General features: G+C 48.1%; 1 protein-coding gene across 8 annotated transcripts in view; it reads left to right on the forward strand.

Moving 5' to 3' along the window:
- The window catches only part of CIT (citron rho-interacting serine/threonine kinase), a 141,605-nt gene that overhangs the window by 111,754 nt on the left and 4,417 nt on the right, over positions 1-25,434 (forward strand). For 5 of the 8 annotated variants that reach the window (XM_045842962.1, XM_045842982.1, XM_045842972.1 and 2 more), the window contains 19 exons: positions 3,357-3,497; positions 3,923-4,030; positions 5,661-5,823; positions 6,082-6,246; positions 8,988-9,125; positions 9,672-9,852; positions 10,499-10,590; positions 11,129-11,233; positions 11,449-11,618; positions 12,377-12,421; positions 12,880-12,960; positions 13,119-13,254; positions 15,005-15,144; positions 16,220-16,312; positions 17,875-17,983; positions 18,079-18,207; positions 18,847-18,927; positions 20,529-20,607; positions 20,741-20,920. In XM_045842962.1, the coding sequence (XP_045698918.1) occupies positions 3,357-3,497; positions 3,923-4,030; positions 5,661-5,823; positions 6,082-6,246; positions 8,988-9,125; positions 9,672-9,852; positions 10,499-10,590; positions 11,129-11,233; positions 11,449-11,618; positions 12,377-12,421; positions 12,880-12,960; positions 13,119-13,254; positions 15,005-15,144; positions 16,220-16,312; positions 17,875-17,983; positions 18,079-18,207; positions 18,847-18,927; positions 20,529-20,607; positions 20,741-20,920 (2,336 nt within the window). The remainder of the gene's footprint in view (positions 1-3,356; positions 3,498-3,922; positions 4,031-5,660; positions 5,824-6,081; positions 6,247-8,987; positions 9,126-9,671; positions 9,853-10,498; positions 10,591-11,128; positions 11,234-11,448; positions 11,619-12,376; positions 12,422-12,879; positions 12,961-13,118; positions 13,255-15,004; positions 15,145-16,219; positions 16,313-17,874; positions 17,984-18,078; positions 18,208-18,846; positions 18,928-20,528; positions 20,608-20,740; positions 20,921-25,434) is intronic. The other 3 variants (XM_045842998.1, XM_045842992.1, XM_045843006.1) reach the window with 3 other exon arrangements.

Below are 25,434 nucleotides of genomic sequence, written 5' to 3' on the forward strand. Positions count from 1 at the left end.
ATTGAGTTTGAGGCAGATTTCCCTGACAGTTGAAACCGTTATGAAACATACAGCGATCTTTATTGGCCTGAATAGGGCTGTGGTGTGCGGCCTGCAAGCATGTGACCAAGGGCTCAACCCGGCTGTCCTTGTGCTTAGGTATAGAGACCTGTCAGTGGGGCCGGAATCAGAGGCTCAGAGCCAGAAAGAATTTTTCTGTGTCAGTCATCTAGTCCAAATCCTCTCAACACCTGGCATCGCTGTTTTCTTTCATCACCGCCCCTGGCAGACTTTCCTAGTGGATCTTTCTCCCAAATCTTTCCTCTTGGGCCCTAAATGGCCTCGGGTGCTTTTTCTACGTGACACTTTACAGCCACTGTTATTCCATTGGAAGTAATGGCAAAGACGAAAGTCCATTTGCTAATCCAGGTCAAGTTAATTTCCTGTCCAAGTTAGAGATTCCCTTCCCCAACATTCCTCACAGGTGGGTCTCAGTGAACCTCAGCCTAAATACAGTGGCTTTGGACAGCCCAACCCATTTTTTCAGCAACTCTAATTCTTACAGTTTCTCTTATTTTGAATGAAAGCTTTTAACTTCCACCCATTGGTTTTTTAGGTTGAAACACTTGCAAATAGAGAGCGGCCTGATATTTCCAGCTAAAATAGCAGATTAATATTGATTACTTGACTATTAGCCAAAATAACTAATGTTTAATTAGCACTTACTGCCCGCCAGGTGTCTTTCTGGGTACTTCATATGAGTTGACTCATACAGTCCTCGTGACGCTTCTGTGAGATAACTACTCATATTATCTCCACGGTGTCAGTTTGACAGCTAACTTGCTCCCCCACTCCAGACCCACTTGTCTTTTCTAAATGAAGCATTTCGAGTTTGCGATGCTCTTTTCTGGTAGATCTGTCTTTTCCAAGAGAGTTTCTGGGAGTCCGCGTGGTCCGAACAGCATGGAACACAGCAGGGCATCGTCCCCTCCCGTCAGGATGCTCTTAACCTCGGCCGGCCACCCGGGCTCTTCGGGGAGCCCCTGCTGCCCCCGGTCTGTTCAGTCGCCACCTGTGCTTCCATTAGTTTTTTGTTTGTTTTTGTTTTTTTTTACATCTTTATGTCCGGTATTTCTTCAGGTGAAGTTTTAAAAAATACCATCCTATTGAACTTCTCTTGTTAGTTCCATCCTCCCACCACGAGGGTTTTTCCACGCTCTGGTTTCTGCCACCCAGATTCTTCACGCTCCTCCCAGTCTCATGTCACCCTCATAAGTGGTTGGGCAGACCTAAGCACGTAACTAGAGCCCTCCTTTCAGTCTAAGACTGACCAGGAATAGCCTCCATTTGCCTCTCTCTGGGAAGCAGGTAAATGGTTTTGAAAAAACGTTCATTGATCACAAATGTCATTCTTGGTTTTTGTTATGGTAATTAAGGAGCCTATTTCTTGGAATTCTAAGGGACGGTTGCTGTGTTTTTTCTAGGAAAAAATCTTGGGCCTGGCTGTCACCAGACAGACTTGCATGCCCAGCCCTTGTCTCTCTGCCTCCTGCCTAGTAATTAATGTTGCCCTGAAATAGTGGGAAGAAACGAAAGAGGGCAATTTGCAGAAGAGATCACTCATGCATGCTGCAGGGTGTGGATAGCTCCCTTGAAGACATTATCTTAGCTGTTTTTTTATTTTAGGGTTTAATTCAGAGATTCTAGGTTGGCTCAGAGGCCAGGCGATCTATGGCTAGTGGCAGTATCGCTTACCTGCGGAGGAGCGATGGGGGAGAGGCTGGCAGGGTTGGCAGGGCCAGGAAAGGCAGATGGGAAAGGGAGGTGAGCACCTGAGCTGGACGGACGGAAGGAAGGAAGGAAGAGAACAAGGGAAACGGAGAGTGCTGAGATTCATTCAGCACCTACTGTGTACTCAGCCCTGCACTCAGTGTGTCACCCAGTGAGGGCGCATGATTTATACCCGTTCTCCGATGAAGAAACGGGCTCCGAGAAGCAATGGGAGCCTCCCATGGTCACAGGACTGATGAGTGTTCCTATCAGTATTTAAACCAGGGTCTCTAGCATTCCAAAGCCCGAGTTCGTTCCCTTATGCCAGGGGTGTCAAACTCATTTTCCCCGGCGGGGGAGGGCCATGTCAGCCTCGAGGTTGCCTTCAAAGGGCCGAATGTCATTTTAGGACTGTATAACTGGAACTACTCCTTAACACTTAAGCGAGAGCTCAGCGCTGCCGCCGGGTAGAAGAAACAAGGTGCTGGGCTGGATAAAACAAGGTGGAGGGCCGATTTAGCCTGTGGGACTTGCGTTTGCCACCTGTGCCTTGTGCTGTGATGCCTATGAAGAGGAGGGCAGAAAACAGAGGTGGAGGGGGGTGAGGTGTGACGACGAAGGTCAGCAAATTCTGGGTCGGCAGGAGCTCTCGGCCTGCTGGGTCTGGGAGCACTGCCGGTACCATTGTCTGTTGGCAAACTCCCACGGTGAGGTGTACTGCTCTTCATTAGCCCTTTGTCCTTCATCTGCAGAGGGTTTAGGTGGCCCAGGAAGAGAGTTTTGGGGACACAGCAAATGTGGTCAGACCATAAACCAAGGGTTGGATGAAATCAAGCAGCATCTTGTCAGGGTAGCTGTTCTCTCCTGCTTTTTATAAATAAGCATTTTAGGAGAGAGCCAAAAAATCAGTATCATTACAGCCGTCCCTATTTTTTATTTTTATTTTTGGTTGACTTCCATTGTAAAAATTGGAGAGATTTCCAGCACAAAACTATTTTCAGTATACTGCACTGAAAAATTTTCCTGGGTTTTACCAACACTTACATGGAATCTGGGATCTTCCTCTTCCTTCCTCCCCACACTGTAGAAATGTCTCCTGTTATTGTGGCTATTTGCATGCTTATTGGGGTCCTTCAGCCTGATGAGGTCCCCTTTGAGTTAGAAATGATGTGACTTCCCTTTGTTTATTCCCCACAGCCTGGACAAAGTGGTTTCTCCTAACAGCAGTTGAGATCTTAAAACCAAAAAATAGGGACAAATTGGAACTTAGTTGTCAAGGCACTAAGTCGCATAGCCTTCGGTGTCAGCTCAGGGGGCCACACTCTTAAATACCAAAATAGCCTTCACTGCAGCTCTGACTGGGGAGGCAGCTCCACCAGCCTGGACCTCCTGTTACAGTGGGCACCCCGTGACTCGCTGGCCTCCCGAGGGTTCCGTACAAATTCTGTTTGACTGTGCGTGCATCTGTTGGTAATTCAGGAATGAGATGATTTCAGAAGCTGAACTCTTGGTGCTACGCCTGAAATTAGTTTGGTAATAGGAACAGTGTGGGGAAAAGTTGTGTTGTGGGGGCTAGCGAGCCTTGCCCTGGCCTTTCTTCCCACTAGCAAGCCAAGTTACAGCAGCAGATGGACCTGCAGAAGAACCATATTTTCCGTCTGACTCAAGGGCTGCAAGAAGCTCTCGATCGGGCTGATCTGCTGAAGACAGAAAGGAGCGATCTGGAATATCAGCTAGAAAACATTCAGGTGAGAACTGGCAAAGGGAATTTACTTAAAAATTGTCTGTGGAGGCACAAAGCCTGATGGCCAAGAGCCATCTGGTGAGATGGTCAGTGTCTTTATGTTGTACACTGTTGTTTACTTTCCCCAATATCTCATTATGAAAATTTCTAAACGGAGAAGCTGGAAAATTTCTACAATAATTACCCCTGAGATTCTAATGTTAACTGCTTGCTATTTTAACTTTTTTTCAAATCTATCCACCCCTCAGTCTGTCTTCCCCCCGCTTTTTTGGCTATAAGAGTAGGCCTAAGTAAATAAATATCGACTGAATGTTTGTGTTGAGTTTTTATATGCTAGTATCCTAAAAAGTTTATTTTTTATTAAAGTACTAAATTTAAAAATATAGTTCTTTCTGTGTCTGAGGTTATATTTGTTTTCATGAATTTTAGGTTCTTTATTCCCACGAAAAGGTGAAAATGGAAGGCACTATTTCTCAACAGACCAAACTCATTGATTTTCTGCAAGCCAAAATGGACCAGCCTGCGAAAAAGAAAAAGGTGGGTCAGCATGTTGGACAAGCAGGGGTTTGACATGTTGCCTGACGGTTAGGATTCAGCGGAAACCACAGCGCTAGGCAGTCCAAGGAACATCAGAGAAAACAAAATGTTCGTTTTCTTTTATTTTGGGTCGAAATCTAGGTTTTGAGATAATCAGCATAGCTTTTAAAGAGAGGATGTTATCCACTCTGTAACAAACTAATTTATGTTCATGGCCTTTAAAATCGTGGTGCCTGTCTCTGCTTTTTGTTGTTTTGGTTTGTTTTTTAAACCTAGGAAATGGGGGTGGGAATGACAGCAGAGGGAGAGGTTTGTACACAGGTTATCGTACCGGACCCCACAGGGGTTCTCAGCTCATGTGTGCGGGACTCCAGAGGGACCAGCAGGCCACAAGTGTGGTATTCTAGAGGGATTACAGGTTTGGGACTCCAGAAAAGACTAGAAATCACGTGGCCCAGTCCTTCTGATCGGCTCATGGAGAGACAAGGGACCCAGAGGGTTGAGGTGGCCTGCATAAGATGCCTGCCTAGACAACGGTACTACCCTTTAAAGTTGTAGCAAATCGAAAACTAGCCAAAAAAAGAAAAATCCCCAACCAACCAACTATGGGCAGGTTTCCTGTAATACAGATACATGTGGGAAGATCTCTTTCAATAAGCTTAAATAATTTAATAAGCTTTATTAATTTCTTTGAACATACTTCCCTAAACTGCTGAAGCCCTCCTACTAGGTTTGGCCAAGTGTTCTCAGTGTGAAAAGGTCTCTAAGGAATTAGGTCCCTTCCAGTTCCCACTCCCGAGAGGCAGTGGCTGCACAGCCACAGGAAAATGACTGGGGAGTGGCTCCGATGACTGGGAGTGCTGAGGATAGGACTGAAGCAGGCAGTTGGTCTCAGAGTCCCCAGTGCTGCATGGACAATGAGGGGATGAGAGCGGCATTCGGAAGCCCCTCCTACCAAGCGGTGCCCGCAGGGGAAGGCGTTTCTCGCACACTGTGTGACTGTTTGTGTTTGTTATGCTTATGATGTTTACTCTTTTTTGTTTTAGCAGTGGGCTGTCGTTGCATTATGGCACTTGATATATAGTCAGGGTGTTTCCATTTTTTTTATCTCGCTGTGTTTTCCTTTTTTTTTCCCATGTACAACACATGTTTCCATGTTTCCATTTGCATTTTTTTGAGTAAGCCCCTTGTTTTGACATCATTTTAGCGTTCCATTCTTTTTTTTTTTGCTTCCTTTTTTAAAAACACTCATCTCTGTGTCTTGTAACTAAGAATTGAGACAATTCAAGGCAAGAGTGATTTCCGAGCCATCTATCCTAACTCCATCCTCCACTTCCATTTTCTGAGGAAATGGCTCTCCTTGGGAATGCTTAAGGAGGAGGTGGTGGCAATTCAAGCATCTTTAAACCCTCTCCGTGAAAACTTGCGCACCCCTATTTTTTTTCCAGCCGGCTGGAATGGGCTGTGGCTCAGTCTCCCCCTCCCCCTTCACATGCCATTTTTACTCAATCTGCTTACAGTGAGTATGCTCCTGGCTTTCGTGGTGTGCTCCTCCTGAGTCAGACTTCCTTTAGCTAGTTTAAAGTGCCAGTTTCCAGGAGTTAGGAGATATCTCTGTTTCCATTGCTAGGGTTTATTTAGTCGACGGAAAGAGGACCCTGCTTTGCCCACACAGGTTCCTCTGCAGTACAATGAGCTAAAGGTGGCTCTGGAGAAGGAGAAAGCTCGCTGTGCAGAGCTAGAGGAAGCCCTTCAGAAGACCCGCATCGAGCTCCGGTCCGCCCGGGAGGAAGGTAGGGGCTCCTGACCCTCTGCGGCCCGTCTCAAGGAGACTGTTCAGGACGAGCTCAGTGTCAGTGTTTAGGCCCATAAGCTTTCCGTCCAGACATCCCAAGTCTGAAAAATTCGAGGCATCCTTGGTGTTGCCGATGGGGTACAGGGCGTGTCCTTTTGGTTTGCGGTCCTTGAAAGACAACCCGGGGGCAGTCCACTCGGCCTGGGCCTCTTGGTGACGCGGCTAACCGAGAGGCCTCGGGCCGCTCTCTCCCCAGCTGCTCACCGGAAAGCCACAGACCACCCGCACCCGTCCACTCCAGCCACGGCGAGGCAGCAGATCGCCATGTCTGCCATCGTGCGCTCGCCCGAGCACCAGCCCAGTGCCATGAGCCTGCTCGCCCCGCCGTCCAGCCGCCGGAAGGAGTCCTCGGCTCCAGAGGGTATGTTCTCAAGTGGCGGTTGGAGTCTTGTTGACATTTTTTCTCATCGATGAAGGAATGCAGACATGTGGTAAAAATGATAAATCATTCTAAGGGACAAAAAGCGAGAAGTCAGTCTTCTCACCTCCTCCCTCCCCCACCACTCCTAGTTCCCTTACTCAGAGTCAACCATTGTATTCATCCAGCAATAGTTTTTGCATGGAACTGCATGTCTGTATTATTCACATATTGTATATTATGTAATTATATTTTAAAAAGTATTAGAAAGCAAATATTTTCTCAGCCCTTTTTCCTTTTATAAAGATCAGAGCACACTATGCTACACTTTACAAAACACCTTTCTTCTTTTAGTTAAAATGTTATCTTAGAGTGGTTCTTATTAACACACACAGATGGATCTCATCCTTTTCAAGGGCTGCATAGTGTTCCACGGTGAGGCTATGAGTCGCCTACTAAACCAGGCCCCTGCTGATGGACGCTTAGGTTATTTCCAGTTGCTTGTTTCCCTACGCACCCAGCCGTGCATGCCTGCACCTCGGCGGGTGTTGTGGCTGTGGGGTGTGTTCTTAGGACACAGACCATCGGGTTAACGGTTATGTGCTTTTTGAGTGTTGGTAGTTTGTGCTGATTTATATTCCTACCAACAGTGTAAGGAGTTTCCTTTGTGGTTTCAGAAGTACTCTGTTCACCCAGAGATGAAAAGGACTTAAAAATAAAGGCTGAAGAAGATGGTTTGGGGAGTCTCAGGGAGAGTGGAGCAGAGCTGTGGTTTGGCATCGTGGTGTTGCCATCAAACCTGCTTTAGTTGTAAATCCGGATGGCATTTCGTTTTTGTTTTTTTAAATGATGATGTCATCTTGTTTTCTATGTTTGCATAACTCTGAGTCAGTCAAAGAACTTGGCTCTTAAAGTCGTTGAGATGGTGATCGTAACACGGGAAGGAATGGCTTCTGCCCGGGTGTCCACTGGCAGGGCTGTGCAGAGTTGACTGCCTGAGGCATCTGTGATACTCTGAGCACCTTCTTCGGGTGTGTCGCACGTGAAAGTTTTTAATCGTGTACACGTTGTTTATTCCTTACACCTTTGTGACACAGGGAGGCGACGATGTTATATGGAGAATGTAATTTGGATTCAGAAATCTGGATCCTTAGTTTTTCTCTTTATTTAACTAGTTCTAGGTCACTATTGAGGGGGGCCTATTAGAAGGAAAAGAATCAATTTTAATAATTTTTTTTTTCAGTTTCACCAGTAACTATTGATTTGGATATTTTCAGTATGTTGGCTATCTTCCACATGGTATAATGTTCTTTTTATTTTCTTATTGTTTTTTCTTTCTTTTGCTTTTTTTTTTTCAAAAGAGGGAGAGAAACATCAATGTGTGGTTGTCTCTCGTGTGTCCCCAACTGGGGACCCAGCCCACAACCCAGGCACGTGCCCTGACTGGGAATCAAACCATCTACCCCTTGGTTTGCAGGCCAGCACTCAATCCACCGAGCCACACCAGCCAGGGCTGTTATTGTTTTTTTGTTTTTTTTTAACTTAACAGAATGTCTTTAAAGTTCATCTATATTGTATCATGTGTGAAATTTCCTTATTTTTAAAATATATTTTATTGATTATACTATTATAGCTGTCCTATTTTTTTTCTCTCCTTTATTCCCCACCGCCCTGTATCCCCACTCCCACCATCATTCCCCCACCTTAGTTCACGTCCCTGGGTCATACATAAAAGTTCTTTGGCTTCTCCATTTCCCATACTGTTCGCAACCTCCTCCTGTCTATTATGTACCTACCATTTATGCTTCTTATTCCTCGTACCTTTTTCTCCATTCCCCACCTCGCTCATAACCCTCCATGTGATCTCTATTTCTGTGAATCTGTTCCTGTTCTAGTTGTTTGCTTAATTCATTTTTGCTTTATTTATTTATTTTTTAAGGTTCAGTCTTTGATAGTTCTGTTTGTTGTCATCTTACTGTTCGTATTTTTGATCTTCTTCCTTTTCTTAGAGAAATCTTTTTAACATTTCATATAGGAAGGGTTTGGTGGTGATGAACTCCTTTAACTTGACCTTATCTGGGAAGCACTTTATCTGCCCTTCCATTCTAAATGATAGCTTTGCTGGAGAGAGTCATCTTGGATGTAGGTCCTTGCCTTTCATGATTTTGAATTCTTCTTTGCTGCTATGAACATTTGTGTACAAATTTTGTATTTCCGTATGTTTTCGATTCTCTTGGGCACATGCCTGTGAGTGGAATTTCTGGGTCATATGATAATCCTATGTTTAACTTTTAGGGGAGCTGCCAGACTGGGTTCTGAAGTGGCTGCCATTTTACATTCCCACCAGCAGTATATGACGATTCCAGTTTCTCCACATCCTCTCCAACACTCATTTTCCTTGTTTTTAATTGTAGACTCCCTAGGGGGCATGAACTGGTAGCTCCTTGTGGCTTTGATTTGTGTTTCCCTGATGACTAAATGATGTTGAGCATCTTTTTATTTGCTTGTTGGTCATTTATTTATTTTCTTTGGAGATATGCCTATTCAAATCCTTTGCTCATTTTTAAATTGGGTTATTTGTCATTTTATTACTGCTTTGTGAGAGTTCTTTATAGAGTCTAACCACAAGTCCCTTGTCAGAGATATGATTTGCAAGTATTTTTTCCCATTCTGTAAGCTGTCTTTTTACTTTCTTGATGGTAGAATTTGTAGCACTCTACTGACTTTTAAAAATTTTCCTCCAGAATTCAATCGGCGTCTTAAGGAGCGCATGCACCACAATATTCCTCACCGATTTAACGTCGGACTGAACATGCGAGCCACGAAGTGCGCCGTGTGCCTGGATACCGTGCACTTCGGCCGCCAGGCGTCCAAGTGTCTCGGTAAGAGTAGTGGCTGCGTGCTTGTGGTGGGCACCTGTGCGTCTCCCCCTAAAAATCCCTGTTCGCGGGAGGTGGTTTTTTTCTGTATTAAATTCCTTAGCATAGAGTGCACATTTTCGAGCTTTTAGTTTTAGTGGGAGGATGCTATTTTTCTCCTGTTAGAGGAGTGTGTTTATACCTGTTTTCAGCTCATGTCTCCAGCTTGCTGTGCAGCATGCCTTGGCTTTGCTAATTTCCAGCTCCCTCTTCTCCAGGCTGGTCTCTCCCTCTCTTCAGGCTGCGTGCTCGCTGGCTCCCACTGGAACGTGCAAATGTGTCCTTTACGCATTTATTTGTGACATCCTGGGAGAAGCCAGGACCACTGGATTGAGAGCCCCCGGCTCTCTCATTTCCTCTCTCTGCAGAGGCCTGGCTCCCGGGGAAGTGTAGGGATTACCGGGATGACTTGGCCGGATGGGCAGGCCTGACCGGGGGTGGCTGGCAGAGGAGGGGAATGGTCCGGGATCAGCCGAACAAGTTTCCAGGTTGTTTTCTGCTTTTTCCTAGAATGTCAGGTGATGTGTCATCCCAAGTGCTCCACGTGCTTGCCAGCTACCTGTGGCCTGCCAGCTGAATATGCCACACACTTCACTGAGGCCTTCTGCCGTGACAAAATGAACTCCCCAGGTCTCCAGACCAAGGAGCCCAGCAGCAGCTTGCACCTGGAAGGGTGGATGAAGGTGCCCAGGTATCGCTGCAGGGCGGCTGGGGCTGGGGCAGTGCTGGTGAAGGGTGCCTCAGAGATGCCACACTGGGATAAGGATTATATTGAGCTAAAGGCACTTGAAAAACAGCAGGTGCAAGAAGGACACTCTGACCTCCCCTTTCCCTTCCTGAAAGTCAGAGATAAAACTCCTTGTAAAAGCTGCCCTCCCTGTACCAGGAAGAAAGAAACATTCTTCTCACCAGAGACAGAGAGTCAAGGCTGAACAAGAGAAATCTTGTGTTTCTTCGGCCTCCTTGTACATTTTAGTTACTTTTCCACAATTACTACTCTTTTTTCAACCTAGTATATAAGCATTTGAGCCTATCGGCTTTTTGAGTTTTTATTTTCTTATGGAGATGCCCACCTAAAACAAAATTTGTATGCCTTTCTCCTGTTCTTCTGTCTGATCTTAGCTGGATTCCTCTGCCAGCCACAGAACCTAGAAGGGGTGAAGGAAGTTTTTCCTCCCCTGTCCTGGCATGGAAGTCCACAAGCCATTTCCACTCCTGGTGTTTTCTAGAGAATTCTAGGGCTGTCTTCTTTGGGATTCCTTCTCCACCCTACCCCGTCCTCCCGCCTGATTCTTCTGAGTTCAAATGTGTCTTCTTTTCCGGCTTTATTTTCCCAGGAACAACAAACGAGGACAGCTAGGCTGGGACCGGAAGTACATCGTCCTGGAGGGATCCAAAGTCCTCATCTATGACAACGAAGCCAGAGAAGGTAAATTAATAATTCAGGGGGAATTTCGTTGCACGCGGCGGACCCAGGTCTCCCAGTCTTGGCGTGAAGGCTTTGTTTTTCGGACTGCGTTGCAAGCCTTCTACGGTTTTCCATTTTTGAAAATTAAACACCACGTGCCTTTGCTAAAGGTTATTGGTACGATACTCACGTCTGTAGGTCTCCCCTCTGAAGACCCTGCAGGGTGCTGCCCTGAAGATTCCACCTGCTAATACACCTTCCGAGAACTTCTGCCTCAGTCAACTAACCCATAAATCCGCATCGTCATCAGAAATTTGACTGTGCTACTCATCTGACACACTTTATTTTTTTTTTATCTTCCCTCTCCGCCTTCTCTGCACACCCTTTCCCTCCTTTGTTCTCGTGCGCCTCTCTTTCCACGCATACTGTCTCTCTCTCGCACTGTCTCTCTCGCCTTCTCTCTCTCTCTCTCTCTGTCTCTCTTCCTCTGTTCTCCCCTTGTTCTTGTTCCTGTTCCTGTTCTTTTGTTTTTCTTTCTGCCCTTCCTCTTTGCACCAAGCTGGACAGAGGCCGGTGGAAGAATTTGAGCTGTGCCTTCCCGACGGGGACGTATCTATTCATGGCGCCGTTGGTGCTTCTGAACTCGCAAATACAGCCAAAGCAGGTGAGGAGAAGCAGGGGCGCCTCACCCGAGAGCCCGGCTGGACTTGGTGGATTGGCAGCGGTGGGAGGAGCACATGGAGGATTGGTCCGGAAAGGGGCCCCACCCTCCTCGGCTCTCCCGTTAGCAGTTAAATCTCTGCCAGCTCAGGGCCCTCCGTCCCAGCGGGGAAGGGGGAAGGCCACACCCAACCCTGTGCTCTCTGTCCCGCCTCCTAGATGTCCCATACATACTGAAGATGGAATCCCACCCACACACCACCTGCTGGCCCGGGAGAACCCTCTACTTGCTAGCTCCCAGCTTCCCTGACAAACAGCGCTGGGTCACCGCCTTAGAATCAGTTGTCGCAGGTGGGAGAGTTTCTAGGGAAAAAGCAGAAGCCGATGCTGTGAGTATGAAAACGGGCGCTGGAGCTTGTCTTTGGGAAGTAGGCTGACTTGGGGGCGGGGTCCCTCTGGCTGCCATGGTTTCCCTCGGGCTCCCTCTCTGAGTGGTGGTGGCTTGAGACTGTGATGACCGGCAGTTTCTTGGTGACAGAGACACAGGTTCTCGGGGGGCTCGTCTGGGCGTCATGGGTCCTCCCCCCACAGCCCTCTAGAATGGGGGGGTCAGCACCGTTATCCAACTCCTGGTTCTGGCCACGCAGCAGCTAATGGACTTATAAGGAAGTCCTCTGTCTTGGTGGCTCTGAGGAGTTAATTTGGTTCAGAGGCTTGAGTGTCAAGCTCTCCGGCCACGAAGCAGCATGGAAGGCTGCCGACAGACGCGTCTGCTTTAGGCAGGCTTTTCCCGGCCTTCTCAGTCGTGTCCACGCGACCCGCTCTTCCGTAGGCAGGTTTGAAACCTGCTCGTCCTGAAGGTGTTAGTTAGAAGCGTGGGTGTGTCCTGATCGGCGGCAGGCCGCCTGGAACTTCCAGTGCATGAACAGGGCTCATTCACTGCTGTTTTTCCCCGCTAAAGACCAAACAGCTCTTTCCATTCTCTCAGCTCCTAATAAACACTTCAAGTTTTAGCCAGCGGAAATCCTCGACCGTGAGCTTCCTGAAAAGGAGCTCTGCTCACTATATAGTCTTGTTTTAACGAACTGTTTTATCATTACCTGTGTAAGCCTGTGACCTGAAATCCACATTAATATGTGTACAATAGGGCCGGGACTGCCTTTCCTACGAGCTTCTGCCTGCGTGTGTTCAGGTAACGAGACTGAGAAGCTTGTTGGTTTGCTGCTGACACTGTGCTTTGCACTTTTGCTGCAGCCTAGAGGGGAAGGAACCTTCCGTGTGGCTTATTAACCTTTTGCAGGTGACATCTTTTTAGCTTCAGCTGATTTCCTACCCCAGACATTTTTCTGTGTCTATTATACTCGCTCACTTGTGTCCAAGCGGATCTATAACTCTGATGCTAATTAACAAATCACCCCAGAGATAGCAGTACGATTCACATCTTGCCTTTCGGGCTCAGATGGAAATATGAGGCAAGCCAAGAGCAGATGTGTGTTTCTGAGCAGTTTCCGGAGTCACTTGCCTTTCTGTTTGGCATTAAACGTCTCTCCCTTCTTGCTTTTATCTGTCCGGATGGTTTGGTCATGAACAGTGCAATCTCACCAGGTTTCTCCTTTTTTGCTTTTCCTTTTTTCTCTCACATATGAAAAGAAATTGCTTGGAAACTCCCTGCTGAAACTGGAAGGTGATGACCGTCTGGACATGAACTGCACACTGCCCTTCAGCGACCAGGTAATGATGTTTTTCAGACCCTGTCAGCTGGCGTCTGGCAGTAGCCCCCCCGCGGTCAAGAAAGAAAGGGCTCTGTGGGCTTTGTTGCTCTTATGTTTGGGGTTGTTATGGTGACGCGATGATGCTCATGCTCTGCCTTTGGACTTCCGCCCTCTCAGGTGGTGTTGGTGGGCACCGAGGAAGGGCTCTATGCACTGAATGTCTTGAAAAACTCCCTCACTCACGTCCCAGGAATTGGAGCAGTCTTCCAAATTTATATCATCAAGGACCTGGAGAAGCTCCTCATGATAGCAGGTGGTAGGCCAAGGACATGGCGCTTTTTCTTCACTTTTAAGGAAAAACTCTCTGACAGCCAAATGTTGTGCTTGGAAAACACAGAGGCTGGAGCAGAAGCAGCTCTTTTCTCTCTGTCCCTGTCTGTGCCCAAGCTGGGGGCTCTCTCTGTTCATTTTCGGTTCCCTTGGGGTCCAGCGAATCACAGACTGACACCCTCCGGGAACATCTCACAGAGGTCATGTCAGAGTCAGACCTGTGTCGCCGCCACACTTACAATACCGCTGTGAGCCACGCCTTCCCGAGAGCTTGCTGGCTCTGTTTGCTTTGTCTCTTGTTTCTCTGTGATTTCCCACAGACCGTTTGTCTGGGTTTACCACTTGGCTAAGGTTTTGCCACATTTTCCCCCCCCTTTGCCCATGACACACAGGCATGCTGTCACTTTGTTGGACAGAGTCCGTTGCAGTCAGTTCTCCAGCACGTCACCAAAGAACAAAGGTGTTCTCTCACATAACCATGATGACATGTTTTCCTCTCTCTTTATTGGTAGTAGTATTTTTTTAAAAGGGGAAAACAGTAATTTATTGTCTAAGCGTTCAAAACATCCACAGTTAAGTCTTCCTTTAGACACAGCTGGGTGGGTCCAGGCGCTGAACTAATATGGTCAGGAACCGACTTTTCTTGGTCTTCCGTCTCTTTTCCTCTGCTCATTTGCTTTGTTTGCGTGTTTGTTTCTCTCTTCTTACTGGTTTTCCTTCCTTTCCTTCCATTCCTCCTTGACTCTATTCTTCAGAGAAGCTGTAGGCTCACAGCAACACTGAACAGGAAGTGCAGAGATTTCCCCCAACCACACACAGCCTTCCCCCCATCAGTGTCCCCCAGCAGAGGGTACACTCTTTACAGACGAGGGCTCTGCGCTGACACGTCGTGGTCACCCGAAGTCCACAGTTCACAGGAGGGTTTGCTCTTGGTGTTCTGTGTGGGTGTGAACACGTAGGTCATGGCGCAAACCCACTGCGATAGCATCATACAGAATAGTTTCCCGTGGTGCAGCTATGGTTCGTGGAGTTCAGCCCTTGCCGGGATGCATTGGTCTGACGTATGGCCCACAGTCAGACTCTGTCCGTGAGCCCAGTCGCGTCCTTTAGAGTGCGGTGTTTATTTTCCTGGCTGCCGATCCAGCTGGGGGCCTCGCACTGCTCCTAGGCATGTCTCTTTAGCCTCCGCTAACCTGAATGAATCCTTAGCCTTTCCCTTATCTTTCATGACATTGCCATATTGGAGTCGGCCGAGCTTGTCATTTTATAAAATGTCCCCTCATTGTTCCTAATGCATTCTTACTTTGGTGGGGAGCATGTTTAAAAAGTATAGTTCACAAAGCATCGCAGATTCGATTCCCAGTCAGGGCACATGCCTGGGTTGCAGGCCATGACCCCCAGCAACTGCACATTGATGTTTCTCTCTCTCTTTCTCCTTCCCTTCCCTCTCTAAAAATAAATATATAAAATCTTAAAAGAAAAAGTATAGTTCACCTTCTGCAAATATGTTTCTGTCTGCAGAATATTTTTTCTCCCAGAATCTCGACTAAGAAGTCAGATGTTTTCATTTGCTATCTAAAACTTGGACCTCAACTGTGCTCATGGGGATTTGTGGGAAACAGTCCATCCATGTGGCTTTGCTGGCTTTTATTTGTGAATAGAATGAGAATTGCCGTCCTGTGGCTTTGCTTAACGGCCTCACACTGACCAAGGAGCCGTTCCCTGTCCCCCAGGAGAAGAGCGGGCCCTGTGTCTTGTCGACGTGAAGAAGGTGAAGCAGTCGCTGGCGCAGTCGCACCTCCCCGCCCAGCCGGACGTCTCGCCCAACGTGTTCGAAGCTGTCAAGGGCTGCCACCTGTTTGCTGCCGGCAAGGTAAGGTCCCCGGGCCTCTGCGGGCGGATGTTTGACTAACTAACGTTTAGGCCTTTTTTGGTAATAAGCATTTTAGGGCTATGCATTTTCCTCTAACTACAATTTTAGTTGCACCCTGTAAATTTCATTCATTCCACATATTTCTAAATTTCTTACGATATTTTTTTGCTGTGAATGATGAGTTACTTAGAAATGTGCATCTTAGTTTCCAAAAATTGGTTTTTACAAATTGTGTTAATTTCATTACAATGTTTGAAATACTAAAAAAAAAAATGTATGGAGTATACATGTAAATTATAAAACTATAACACTAAAAGTATAACACCCAATAATGTAAACATCCACAAACTTACTGCTCAACCCTAGAAATAGAACCTTACCAACAATTTGCATTTTCCTGCATATTCCTCCCCTGTGCCACCCCGTCTCCACCAGCCCTGCCGGCCACCTACATTTCAGAGCTGATTTGAACAATAAGCTTCTATTTGTCTTTGATGAAGTGGCAAAGATCTTGGAGTAGAAGGTGAAGTAAGAGGGATTCAGCTACTCTAGAAAAACAGAATTTTGATGTAGAACTCTATACAGATCTCTTAGCTAAGAAGTGTCCTCCTTGGGCCAAAATCTTCTTCATATTCTTACAGCAATGTCTACTGCCTTTCCCCTCCTTGAGGATAGAACATTGGCAAAAGAATCTGTCTTGAGCAAAAGACACACAACATGTGCATGGGGGGGCAGGTGGATTTTCTGAGCCTTACCTGCATTTTGTTAAAGTAGTGGCTCTCAACCAGGGGCAAGTCTGCCCCGCAGGGACAATGGGCAATGTCTGGAGACATCTTTGCTTGTCATAACTGGCCATTGTACCATTGGCATCGAGTAGGTAGAGCCCAGGGTGGCTGCTCAACATCCCACAATGCACAGAAGAGCCCCTCGCCGTAGACAGTGGTCCGGTCCCAAGGGTCAGTGGTGCTGAAGTTGAGAGCCCCTGCTCTAGACTGATGTTCTTTTCCTAGTTTTGCTGCGGAGTCAGCATACACACCAGTGACACTCCTTCTTTTTCCCTCCGACTGCTTTTCAGATCGAGAACGGGCTCTGCATCTGTGCGGCCATGCCCAGCAAAGTCGTCATTCTCCGCTACAATGAAAACCTCAGCAAATACTGCATTCGGAAAGTGAGTGCTGGGCCTGGTGCGTCTGCTCTGCCCGCAAGCCGGCGTGGAGAGCGTGCTGTTTCAGGAGCAGCCCCAGTCTGGTCCCCTCACCTGCGCCCTTTAGCCTGGGTGACCTCCTCGGAGAGAGAGAGACAGACAGACCCTTCCTTCTCGGAGGAAGCTGGTAGCTGCAGATTTTCCTCTCACTCTCCTTCTGCTGTTTGTAGCTGCCTCTCCAGCCAACCCAGTGAATCCAGCCTTTTGTTAAGGCAGAAAGGAAGTTGGCTGATGGAGGAGGCACTTTTTTGAACCAGCAGAAAAAAAGGAAGGTGATCTCTCTGAGAAGCTGGCAGTCCCTGGTGGCACTTACTAGAGTCTTTCTCAGATCCTAGAAGTTTCTATTAATAACCTTAGAGAAGCTGGTGCTAGCTGTCTTCTGAAGTGCGGTCAGGGAACTGGCTCTCCCAGCGCGGGATGAGCTGTGGTGAAGGCTGCAGAGTGGACGAGGCGCACATCAGACCCTGACCTTCGCCTGGCCCCCGGGGAAGGCTGTCTGCTGTCCCGGGGCTGGGATGCCCCGCCCACCACAAGCCGGACTCATTTCAGCCGCTTTCACGATTAGTCTCAAAAGTGAAACGAGGGACGAATGTATATGAGGGTCAGCACTCTTAGGGGAACCGTTTCGTTCCGGGCAGGCTCTTGTTAGTTTGCTTTAGAGTTCTGTTGGGCATCTGCTGGTGCCAGAGACCGAGCTGACTACTTGCAAACACCTTTCACAACAGCTCTGAAAAGCAGGTAAGACAGGTGATTGAGGCTGGCTGAGGTCCTAAGTTGTAAAGCCGAGACCAAAACTGAAGTTTGATTTTTCCTACCAACTTATCATGTCATGCTGCCTGAAAGTGTCCTCACACTCAGTAGGTGATCAGTAAATATTCAGTGGTCATGATAATGCTGATTAGAGTTTGGACTGTTAGTTTCAGGAGGATTCTCAAGAATCATTGTTTCCCTGTAGTTCCTGGCCACCCTTTTGAGTAAGCATGTCAAAGTCGTTGAAGCCATTAGGATGGGCCGGAAAACAAGTGGAAGTCATGAGGAAGCAGATAATTCAGACAGGTGATGACAGCGATGATGATAGTGCTTACATAGGTAACATAGGTTATAAATAGAAGCCTAGAAGCTCGAAGAAAGAAGGAAACTAAACCCACTCCCTCCAGCCACCACTGTTAGTAGTTGGTGTATTTTTCTAGGCTTTTTCCTCTGATGAGAATGTTGTATTTTTAAAGCTCTCTTTGAATGCTACCTTTTCATTGAAATGGTATTTCTGACTTTTGGGGACTATAATTTGGCCTTATTTTCTTAGTCTGGGGTTGCAAAGAATTCAGAGGTACGCAAAAGGATCCCTGGTCCTTGCGCGGGGCATGAAAAGATTGTACGTGCTGTGCACCATCATCCACAGCTTGGACAAGTCTGCTGGCGGCTGTTCCCAAGGCTCGGTTAGCTGCCGAAGGTGGACACAGGAGAGCAGTGGGGACACGGCTGCCTTGGGTCAACACTCACATTCTCCCCTCTCCCCTCCGTCTCAGGAGATCGAGACCTCGGAGCCCTGCAGCTGTATCCACTTCACCAACTACAGTATCCTCATCGGAACCAATAAATTCTACGAGATTGACATGAAGCAGTACACGCTCGAGGGTAGGGCCCGAGTCCCCCCCAGCCCACCCACCGCTCCGGCCCTGCCGCCGCCTCGAGCCCGTTCCTGAAGCCCCGCTTCCCACCTGCCTTTTCAGAATTCCTGGACAAGAACGACCACTCCTTGGCGCCTGCTGTGTTTGCCTCCTCTTCCAACAGTTTCCCTGTCTCAATCGTGCAGGTGAACAGCGCAGGGCAGCGGGAGGAGTACCTGCTCTGCTTCCACGGTGAGTTGGGGCTTGTCCCCCACTGCTATTTGGAATGCTGCTGGGCACCAGGAGGCCCAGACCGGGTCCACCGGGGGCTGCGGGCTGGCCAGTGGGACTCCGGGGCGGGGCGGCCCTGCTGGGAGTACAGAGAACATCGTCCAGCTGCCGCAGAGGCCCCCTCGGGGTCCCGTCCTGCTCCCCACCGGGGCGCTGACCCGACGCAGCTCTGCTGTGGTCTGTCCAAACAGCAGGCCGCTCTTCCCCTTCTCTGTGTCTCCTCTTTCGCTTCTTTCTCTGCCTTTCTTTGTTTTTCCTCTCTGTTTCCTTCCTTTTCTTTTCTCTTGATGTTTCTCTTTTCTCTCCAAATTTCTGGGTCTTTCTCTCTCTTCCTTCCCATCTCTGGGTCTCTGTTTCTCCTCCTTCTTCCTGTCTCCCTGCCCTCCTACCCTTCCCCTCCTTCCTTTCGCTCCCCACTTCCACTCAAACCCACTTTTTCTAATAAATGGGGCCCAGCAGAGGCCCCCAGGTTTTAATGGTTCAGTGAGATCTGCCCGCTTGTCCCTGGGCCCGGTTCCTTCTTCTTCCATCCCGGGTGCGCTGCCGACACCCCCGCCCCTGGCTCTGCTGATGATGCCCCTGGGCTCTGACTCCTTGCAGAATTTGGGGTGTTCGTGGATTCTTACGGAAGACGTAGCCGCACAGACGATCTCAAGTGGAGTCGCTTACCCTTGGCCTTCGGTAAGTGAGGCAAGGTGCGGAGGGCTCTTCTCTGCCCGTGGCTGGTGTCCCGGGGAGGGATTGTGGGTGGCCCTAGGCCCTCTGCTTGTGGGTTCCACTGGGTGCCAAGTGTCACATGTACTTGTCACCCGAGTAAGTACCAGGGCAAAGATTCTGAGGCTTGACAAAGGCATCCGCCAAACCCACCGGCCTTGTGAAGTATTTGATGGGTTCCCATGATAGAAAGGAGAGCGTTCCCTGTGAGTTTACTTAAAACATTTCAAAGGCAGCAGGGTATCCATGGCATAACTGAATACCTATCAATATTATCAGCCCCGATTGGGCGGAGCGCTGAGGTCATGGCCATTCTTTCTGTAAGTGTAAACAACACTGTGACGAGCACCTTGTGCTAATCTTTATCCGCTTGTCAAATCGTATCCTTTGCTTGTCAGGTGTAGAAGTGGAACTACGTATATATTCACCCATGCATACAGACACATGCGTGCTTGACTGTGTGAATGTTCTGAATTACCATTACAGATGAAATGCCCTTAGAGGCTTTTTCCTTTATCCGTTGCTGCATGTCAAGTTTCAAAATTTAGTGACTTAAGCAACAACTTATTGCCCAAGATTCTGCAGTTGCCTGGACAGCTCTGTTTCATGGGGTGTCAGCGGGACCACAGGGACAGCTAGAAGTCCACAATGGCCTCACAAACACCGCGACAATTGGTGCAGTGGGTGGGAGCTCAGCTGGGGCTGGTGGCTGGAGGCCTCGGTTCCTCTCCATGTGGGCAGAAGTGGACGCTGTCGGGCCTTGTCCCCTCCACCATAATCTACTGGGTAAAGCAGGCCACAAAGTAGCGCAGATTCAAGGCACGGAAACTCCGCTGGGGCCTCGGTAGGCATGACTAGTAGTCAAATACCAAAGCAAAGTTTACCACGGGAGTAAGAGCGATAATCTTTTCCCCGTAAGAAAGAAAGCAGCTCGGGTCATGTCCTGGGGTTTCAGTGACACTGTGATAGGTAGTAGTAAGACCAGAAATATCTAATTACCTATGAACCCAGTCTTTTAAACCTTTTTCAAAAATGTATACAGTCAAAAATTTAAAAATACATACAATGAAAAGTCTCATCCATATTATCTGTCTTCCAAATTCTTCATCCCAACTCCCTTGAGAGAAAAAAAAGAATTATGAGTGTCTTACCCTTTTAGGGCTTTATGCAAATACAGACATAAAAATATACTCTTCCATCCCCCACCCCTTTTTTATCATTACAGCAGCACATTCTACACATTATTCTGAACCACCGTGCTTTATGCACTAAAACCACACACCTCAGGTTTCCCCCCATATCCGTACACAGCTTCTCCCTGCATTTTTACAGCTATGCAGAATTCCGTAGGTGTAGCGTAATTTCTTCAGCTGACCGCCTACCTGGAGTGTACCATCTTCTGCTCTGACAACGCGCAGTGAGCGCACTCGTGCATGCCTCATTCTTCCGGCCCGTGACTGTGACTCCTTTAGCTGGGATTGCTGGGGCCAAGGATGCATTGCATGCAGGTTTTGATTTTCTTTCTTTTAACCCTTCCTTCACACCCTTCCTCTGTGGGGGCCGTGCAGCCTACAGAGAGCCCTATCTGTTCGTGACCCACTTCAACTCACTCGAAGTGATTGAGATCCAGGCTCGCTCCTCCCTGGGGTAAGCACTGCCCTCCAGGCTCTGAACAGCTCAGCTTTTGGGGTCGGGGGGCGGGGCTGGGTGTATGTTACCTCCTTTCTCTCCCAGCAGAGGAGCTAACCTGCAACGCCAACTCTTGTCTGGTACTCTGCAGGACCCCTGCCCGAGCGTATTTGGAAATCCCAAACCCACGCTACCTGGGCCCTGCAATTTCCTCGGGAGCGATTTACCTGGCGTCCTCATACCAGGATAAACTAAGGGTCATTTGCTGCAAAGGAAACCTCGTGAAGGAGTCCGGCACTGACCACCACCGGGGTCCCTCCACCTCCCGCAGGTACCGTGTCCCCCCTCTTCCTGATTACAGGGGTTCCAAGTGCTCTCTCTGCAAAGCAGAAGGAAATCTTGCCAAACTGGCTGGAGGTTTCCCAATAGTCAAGCTCGAGCCACTTGTTTCTTTGAGATCTACAGCCTTGTCATGACGTCGTCACAGGGAGTGGCCGGAGAGGTTTTAAATGCCCTCTTGCAAAAGGTGGAAGGAGACATCTGGCCTTTCTCTGGCGGGTGTGTTCAGTGGCTCTGTTTGCAATGGAGCATGAATTATGCATTCCCTGCTTTGGCAGATATTCTGCCAGGCCAGTTGGACAGTAGTGGGAGGTTTAGTGGTGAATACCCAGATGCATCTCCTCCCCAGTGAAGCTCCAGGGGAGAGACACATGCATTCAGGCCATTTCAGAGTAGCCTAGAGGGGTGAGGCTGCCACTGGGGCTGTTTAAGGCGTCTTGGGAGCCCAGAGGGCCTCCTACCTGGACTTGGGGGTCAGGGAAGATTCCCCAGAAGAAATAAGGGCCTACATGTATTTTTCTCTTTCTTTGCATGTCCTATGATTTTTTTTTAAACCAAACATCTCAAATAGTATAACGTGGTAACTCTGGAAATCAGTTCCCCCTCCCTAGGTTTGTTGTTGCTGTTTATTTAGTGACTCTCCTAGCCTAAGTCTGTAAAGTTTGTGTTCTTTGTTATGGCAGACAGTGAAGTTTCTGGGGAATGGAGTTTTTCTCGTGAGGCAGCCCTGAGCCAGGACACACGGAAACCAGCCCTGAGAATGGTCTTTTCCAAAGAGTAATCAGACGGGTCAGGCAGTGAGTTTCTTGGGGAGCTTCAGTCTTGACGGGCTCCCTCCCGTGGCGGCAGCCCGGCTGGTGCCGCAGCTCCTGTGGTTCCCGGGCTGTTGCTGTCAGCAGGACCCTGGTCTGGGGAGAAGCGGGTGGGGATAGGTCAGGTTAAAATGTCACAGAGCTTGTTGCTCCTGCTGAGGCTCAGCCGTTTTTCTTGCATAAATGCTCTTCGAATTGTTGCAAGCCTTTGTTGAATTTCCAGAGTTCAGGCAAGTTGATTTTGACAATTTTTGTCAGTGTTCTTGTTGCTTTTACGGAGGAGCAGCTTTCGGGAGGTCCCTGCGCTGCTGTTCGGGACGTGCTCTGGCCCCCCCTCCCCGTGCGGGTGACTGCGCACACTTGCAGACCTTAACTCGTCTCGGAGAGTGCTCGTCCCCGCCAGTGTGAGGGGCAGCTCCTTGTTCTGTGTTTATGCCTACATAGCATTCCTTCCCGTGACCTTGGCTTATTTAACTGTGTCCTTCTCAGTGGCTGTGTGGGTTGTTCCTAGTGTGGCTGTGGCGCATGGTTTGGTGCCTGTGTCCTTTTGTCATTTCGCGTGCTTAGGGATCTACCTGCAGGATAGACTCCTAGAAACAGCTGTGTGTGTGTGTAGTTTGGATGGATGTTCCTGAGTTTCCCTCCATGGAGGCTGAACCCTTTTGCAGTCCCACAAGCATTGTGTGGAAACGGGGCTGACCTTGTCTTGACCCAGAGGGCTGGGGCCTGGATCCCGATGGACACGCAGGTCTGAAATGTGTCAAGTTTAAGTTCTCAGGCCACAGGAAGGTCTGAGATTATTTAACCCTGGGGAATATTTAAGTGATGTAGGATTTTGATTTGTGGACCGGTTTACAAATCCCATGTGTCTACCCTATAAAGAATTATGGGGACCCCTTACCATGTGCCAGACCCAGTGCCTGGGCTGGGATGCGTAGATGAAGAAGACACCTTTTATTCTGGAGGCATTCTCGATTTGGTGGAGAAGTCACCTCTGATATTACAAAATGCTTAGATCTTGGAAGAATCATCGATTTAATCTTCTGAGGCTTTACCCTATCGCAGGGGTGCCAAACTCATTTTCACCGGGGGCCACATCAGCCTCGCGGTTGCCTTCCAAGGGCCGAATGTAACTTTAGGACTGTGTACATGGAACTGCTCCTTAACTAGGGACAAGGAGCTCAGTGCTGCCACCGGGTAGAAACAGGGTGCCAATCGGATAAAACAAGGTGGGCCTTGTGTTTGCTACCTGTGTCCTAATGAATTGTCTCTCTCTCTCTCTCCTTCTTTTGCTTAAATATACGAGTGAGTCAGAAATGTTTGGTTAGTGTGACTTTAATCCCAGGGACTTGCTGGATGACCAGTGCTGAATCACCAGCTGCTCAAGGGACTGTAGCCCTCCCCTGAAAACTTTAGATTTCATTTAAGTCATTTTTATTTTCTTCCTCTGGATTTTATTTAAGCAGCCCCAAGTCATGCCAAGAACAAATCAAAGTACTGTAATTAGATTTTTTTCTCCATTGCCTCCCCAGTTAGAGGGCCGGTGTGACTGTACGTTGTTTCTGTAACGCGCTACTTCTTCTGTAGTCAGAGCCGGTTCCATCCCTGTGCACGCGGGGCAGAAGCAGTGCCGCTGCTTCCCCGCGGTTGTCGGGCGTGCCCAGAAGCTCAGCAGTTAGTCTTGAGCTGCCTCTCGGCTTACAGAATGGTCTTTCAGCTGCCGACGGCTGTGGGCAGGTCAGAACGCAGAGGTCTGACATTTTGCGGGGTGAGGGGATGAGGGATCATGCTGTTTTTTTTTTGTTTTTAATGATTGTGTTTTCAGTGGAGAAGTACATCGTCTGTTTACAAAATAGCTCTTGAAAAATACAAGGAGTACAGATACTATAACACAAAACAAACTCCAGTCACAAGACATGATGTCATGAGAAAGGAACAGTCTGATCTCCAGGCTATGAAAACTAGAATTAAAAGGTCACTACACGGCTTGGCAAAACTTGGGTGCAGTTACATGAAACGTTTGGTCAACTGAAAATTTTTCCCCAAAAATGTGTAAGCAAGGCGACAAGACTCAGTCGGTGCCCGGCAGTCTCGGTCTGACTCTGAAGCTGCCCTGTGGGCATCACCCTGCTTAGTAGAGCGGGAAATGTAACTCTTTGCAAGAAGCATAAAATTGACTTGGAAGATCATTGGTTATTAACGGATACAGAGCTGGAAGATTGCCTGCCCGGCCCAGAATGATGGGTGTTTTCTTTCATTCCATTAGTCTCAGCTGACATCCCCAGTGGCCTTTCTTGAGCCATCTCTCTTCCCCTGGGCAGTAAGCTCCCTCTCACTTGCTGTATGACGGGCCCCTGTGGACACATTTTATAATCTTTCTTCCATTACAAACAGACTTAATACAATCCTCCTACTTGGGATTCATTTTGTTATTTGTCTGCCCTATCTTAAAGCCACATTACTTACTAGAGATGAATATAAACCTTGATTTCAAGCTGTTGAAATCTGAGTTACTGCATTTTATTGCTGCACGCTCAAACACAGGGAGCTTCTGGCTCAAGCACTGGTCTGAACCTTTAGCTGGAGTTGCACCGGCGAGCGAAAGAGCGACATGAAACCGTGCACCGCGGACTGACCGCTCACCACATGATCCCTGCTCACCAGCCTCTCTGTTCCGCTGTAGAGCAGGAATCGGCAGACTCGCTCTGCAAAGGTCCAGATAGTAAATATTTTCGGCTTTGTGTGCCATATGGTCTCTGTCTCAGCTACTCAACTCTACTGTAGTGTGAAGGCAGCCACAGACAGTGCATGACCAGATGGGCATGGCTGTGTTCCAGTAAAACTTTATGTATAAAAACAGGCATCTGGTCCTGGCCAGGTGGCTCAGCTAGCTGCTGCATCATCCTGTCGACCAAAGGGTTGCAGGTTCGATCCCTGGTCAGGGCGTGTATGGAAGGCAACCTATCAATGTTTCTCTCTCACCTTAATGTTTCTCTTTCTTTCTTCCTCTTCCTCTAAAGTAAATTAAAAAAAAAGTCCCCAGGCAAGGATTAGAAGTCAGTCAGTCCGTCAATCAGTAGAAGCAGGCATCTGTCCGGATGTGGCCCTCGAGCTTGCTCTCTCGAGTCTCTGCCCCGCCATGACCGGTGGTGTGCTGCTTGGCTGCTTTCAGTTTCAGGCATTGACCACAGAGGTTCTGGTAAAATCAGCCCGGTAATTGAAGAAGGAAAATCAACAAATTTGATCAAATAGTAACACGTTCCCAAGAGAAGGATTTGAATTTCAAGGACTGTAATAAGCCTTTGGGAAAACCAATGAAACTCTCAGATGATTTCGAAGAAACGTCTTGATTGACTGCAGAAGCCGACGTCGGAGGAAGGGATGCCGTGCAGCATGTCAGCAAACAGTTTTGCTGGGGAAGTTGCAGCCGACTGAATCAGTGTGAGATTCATACTTGGTTCATTCTTAGAACCAGCATGTAATTATAATTTAGATTTTTAAATATCTAGGATAAAATCCATTTATTTTCCTGATTTCTATTTTTACTTTCCCAGATAAAGCCCCAGTCAATGAAAATAATGTCTCCAAGTGGATTCACTATAAAATTTTGTTGCCATTTTAAGTAGGTTGCCTTCTCCCAGCACTGATTATTCCAGGATAACGAGGATCTAAGTACTTTTTCTGGTCCTTGGGG

This window comes from Phyllostomus hastatus, unplaced genomic scaffold (assembly GCF_019186645.2).
Source record: "Phyllostomus hastatus isolate PE091 unplaced genomic scaffold, TTU_PhHast_1.1 phas_contig_1162, whole genome shotgun sequence".
Lineage (NCBI taxonomy): Eukaryota > Metazoa > Chordata > Mammalia > Chiroptera > Phyllostomidae > Phyllostomus > Phyllostomus hastatus.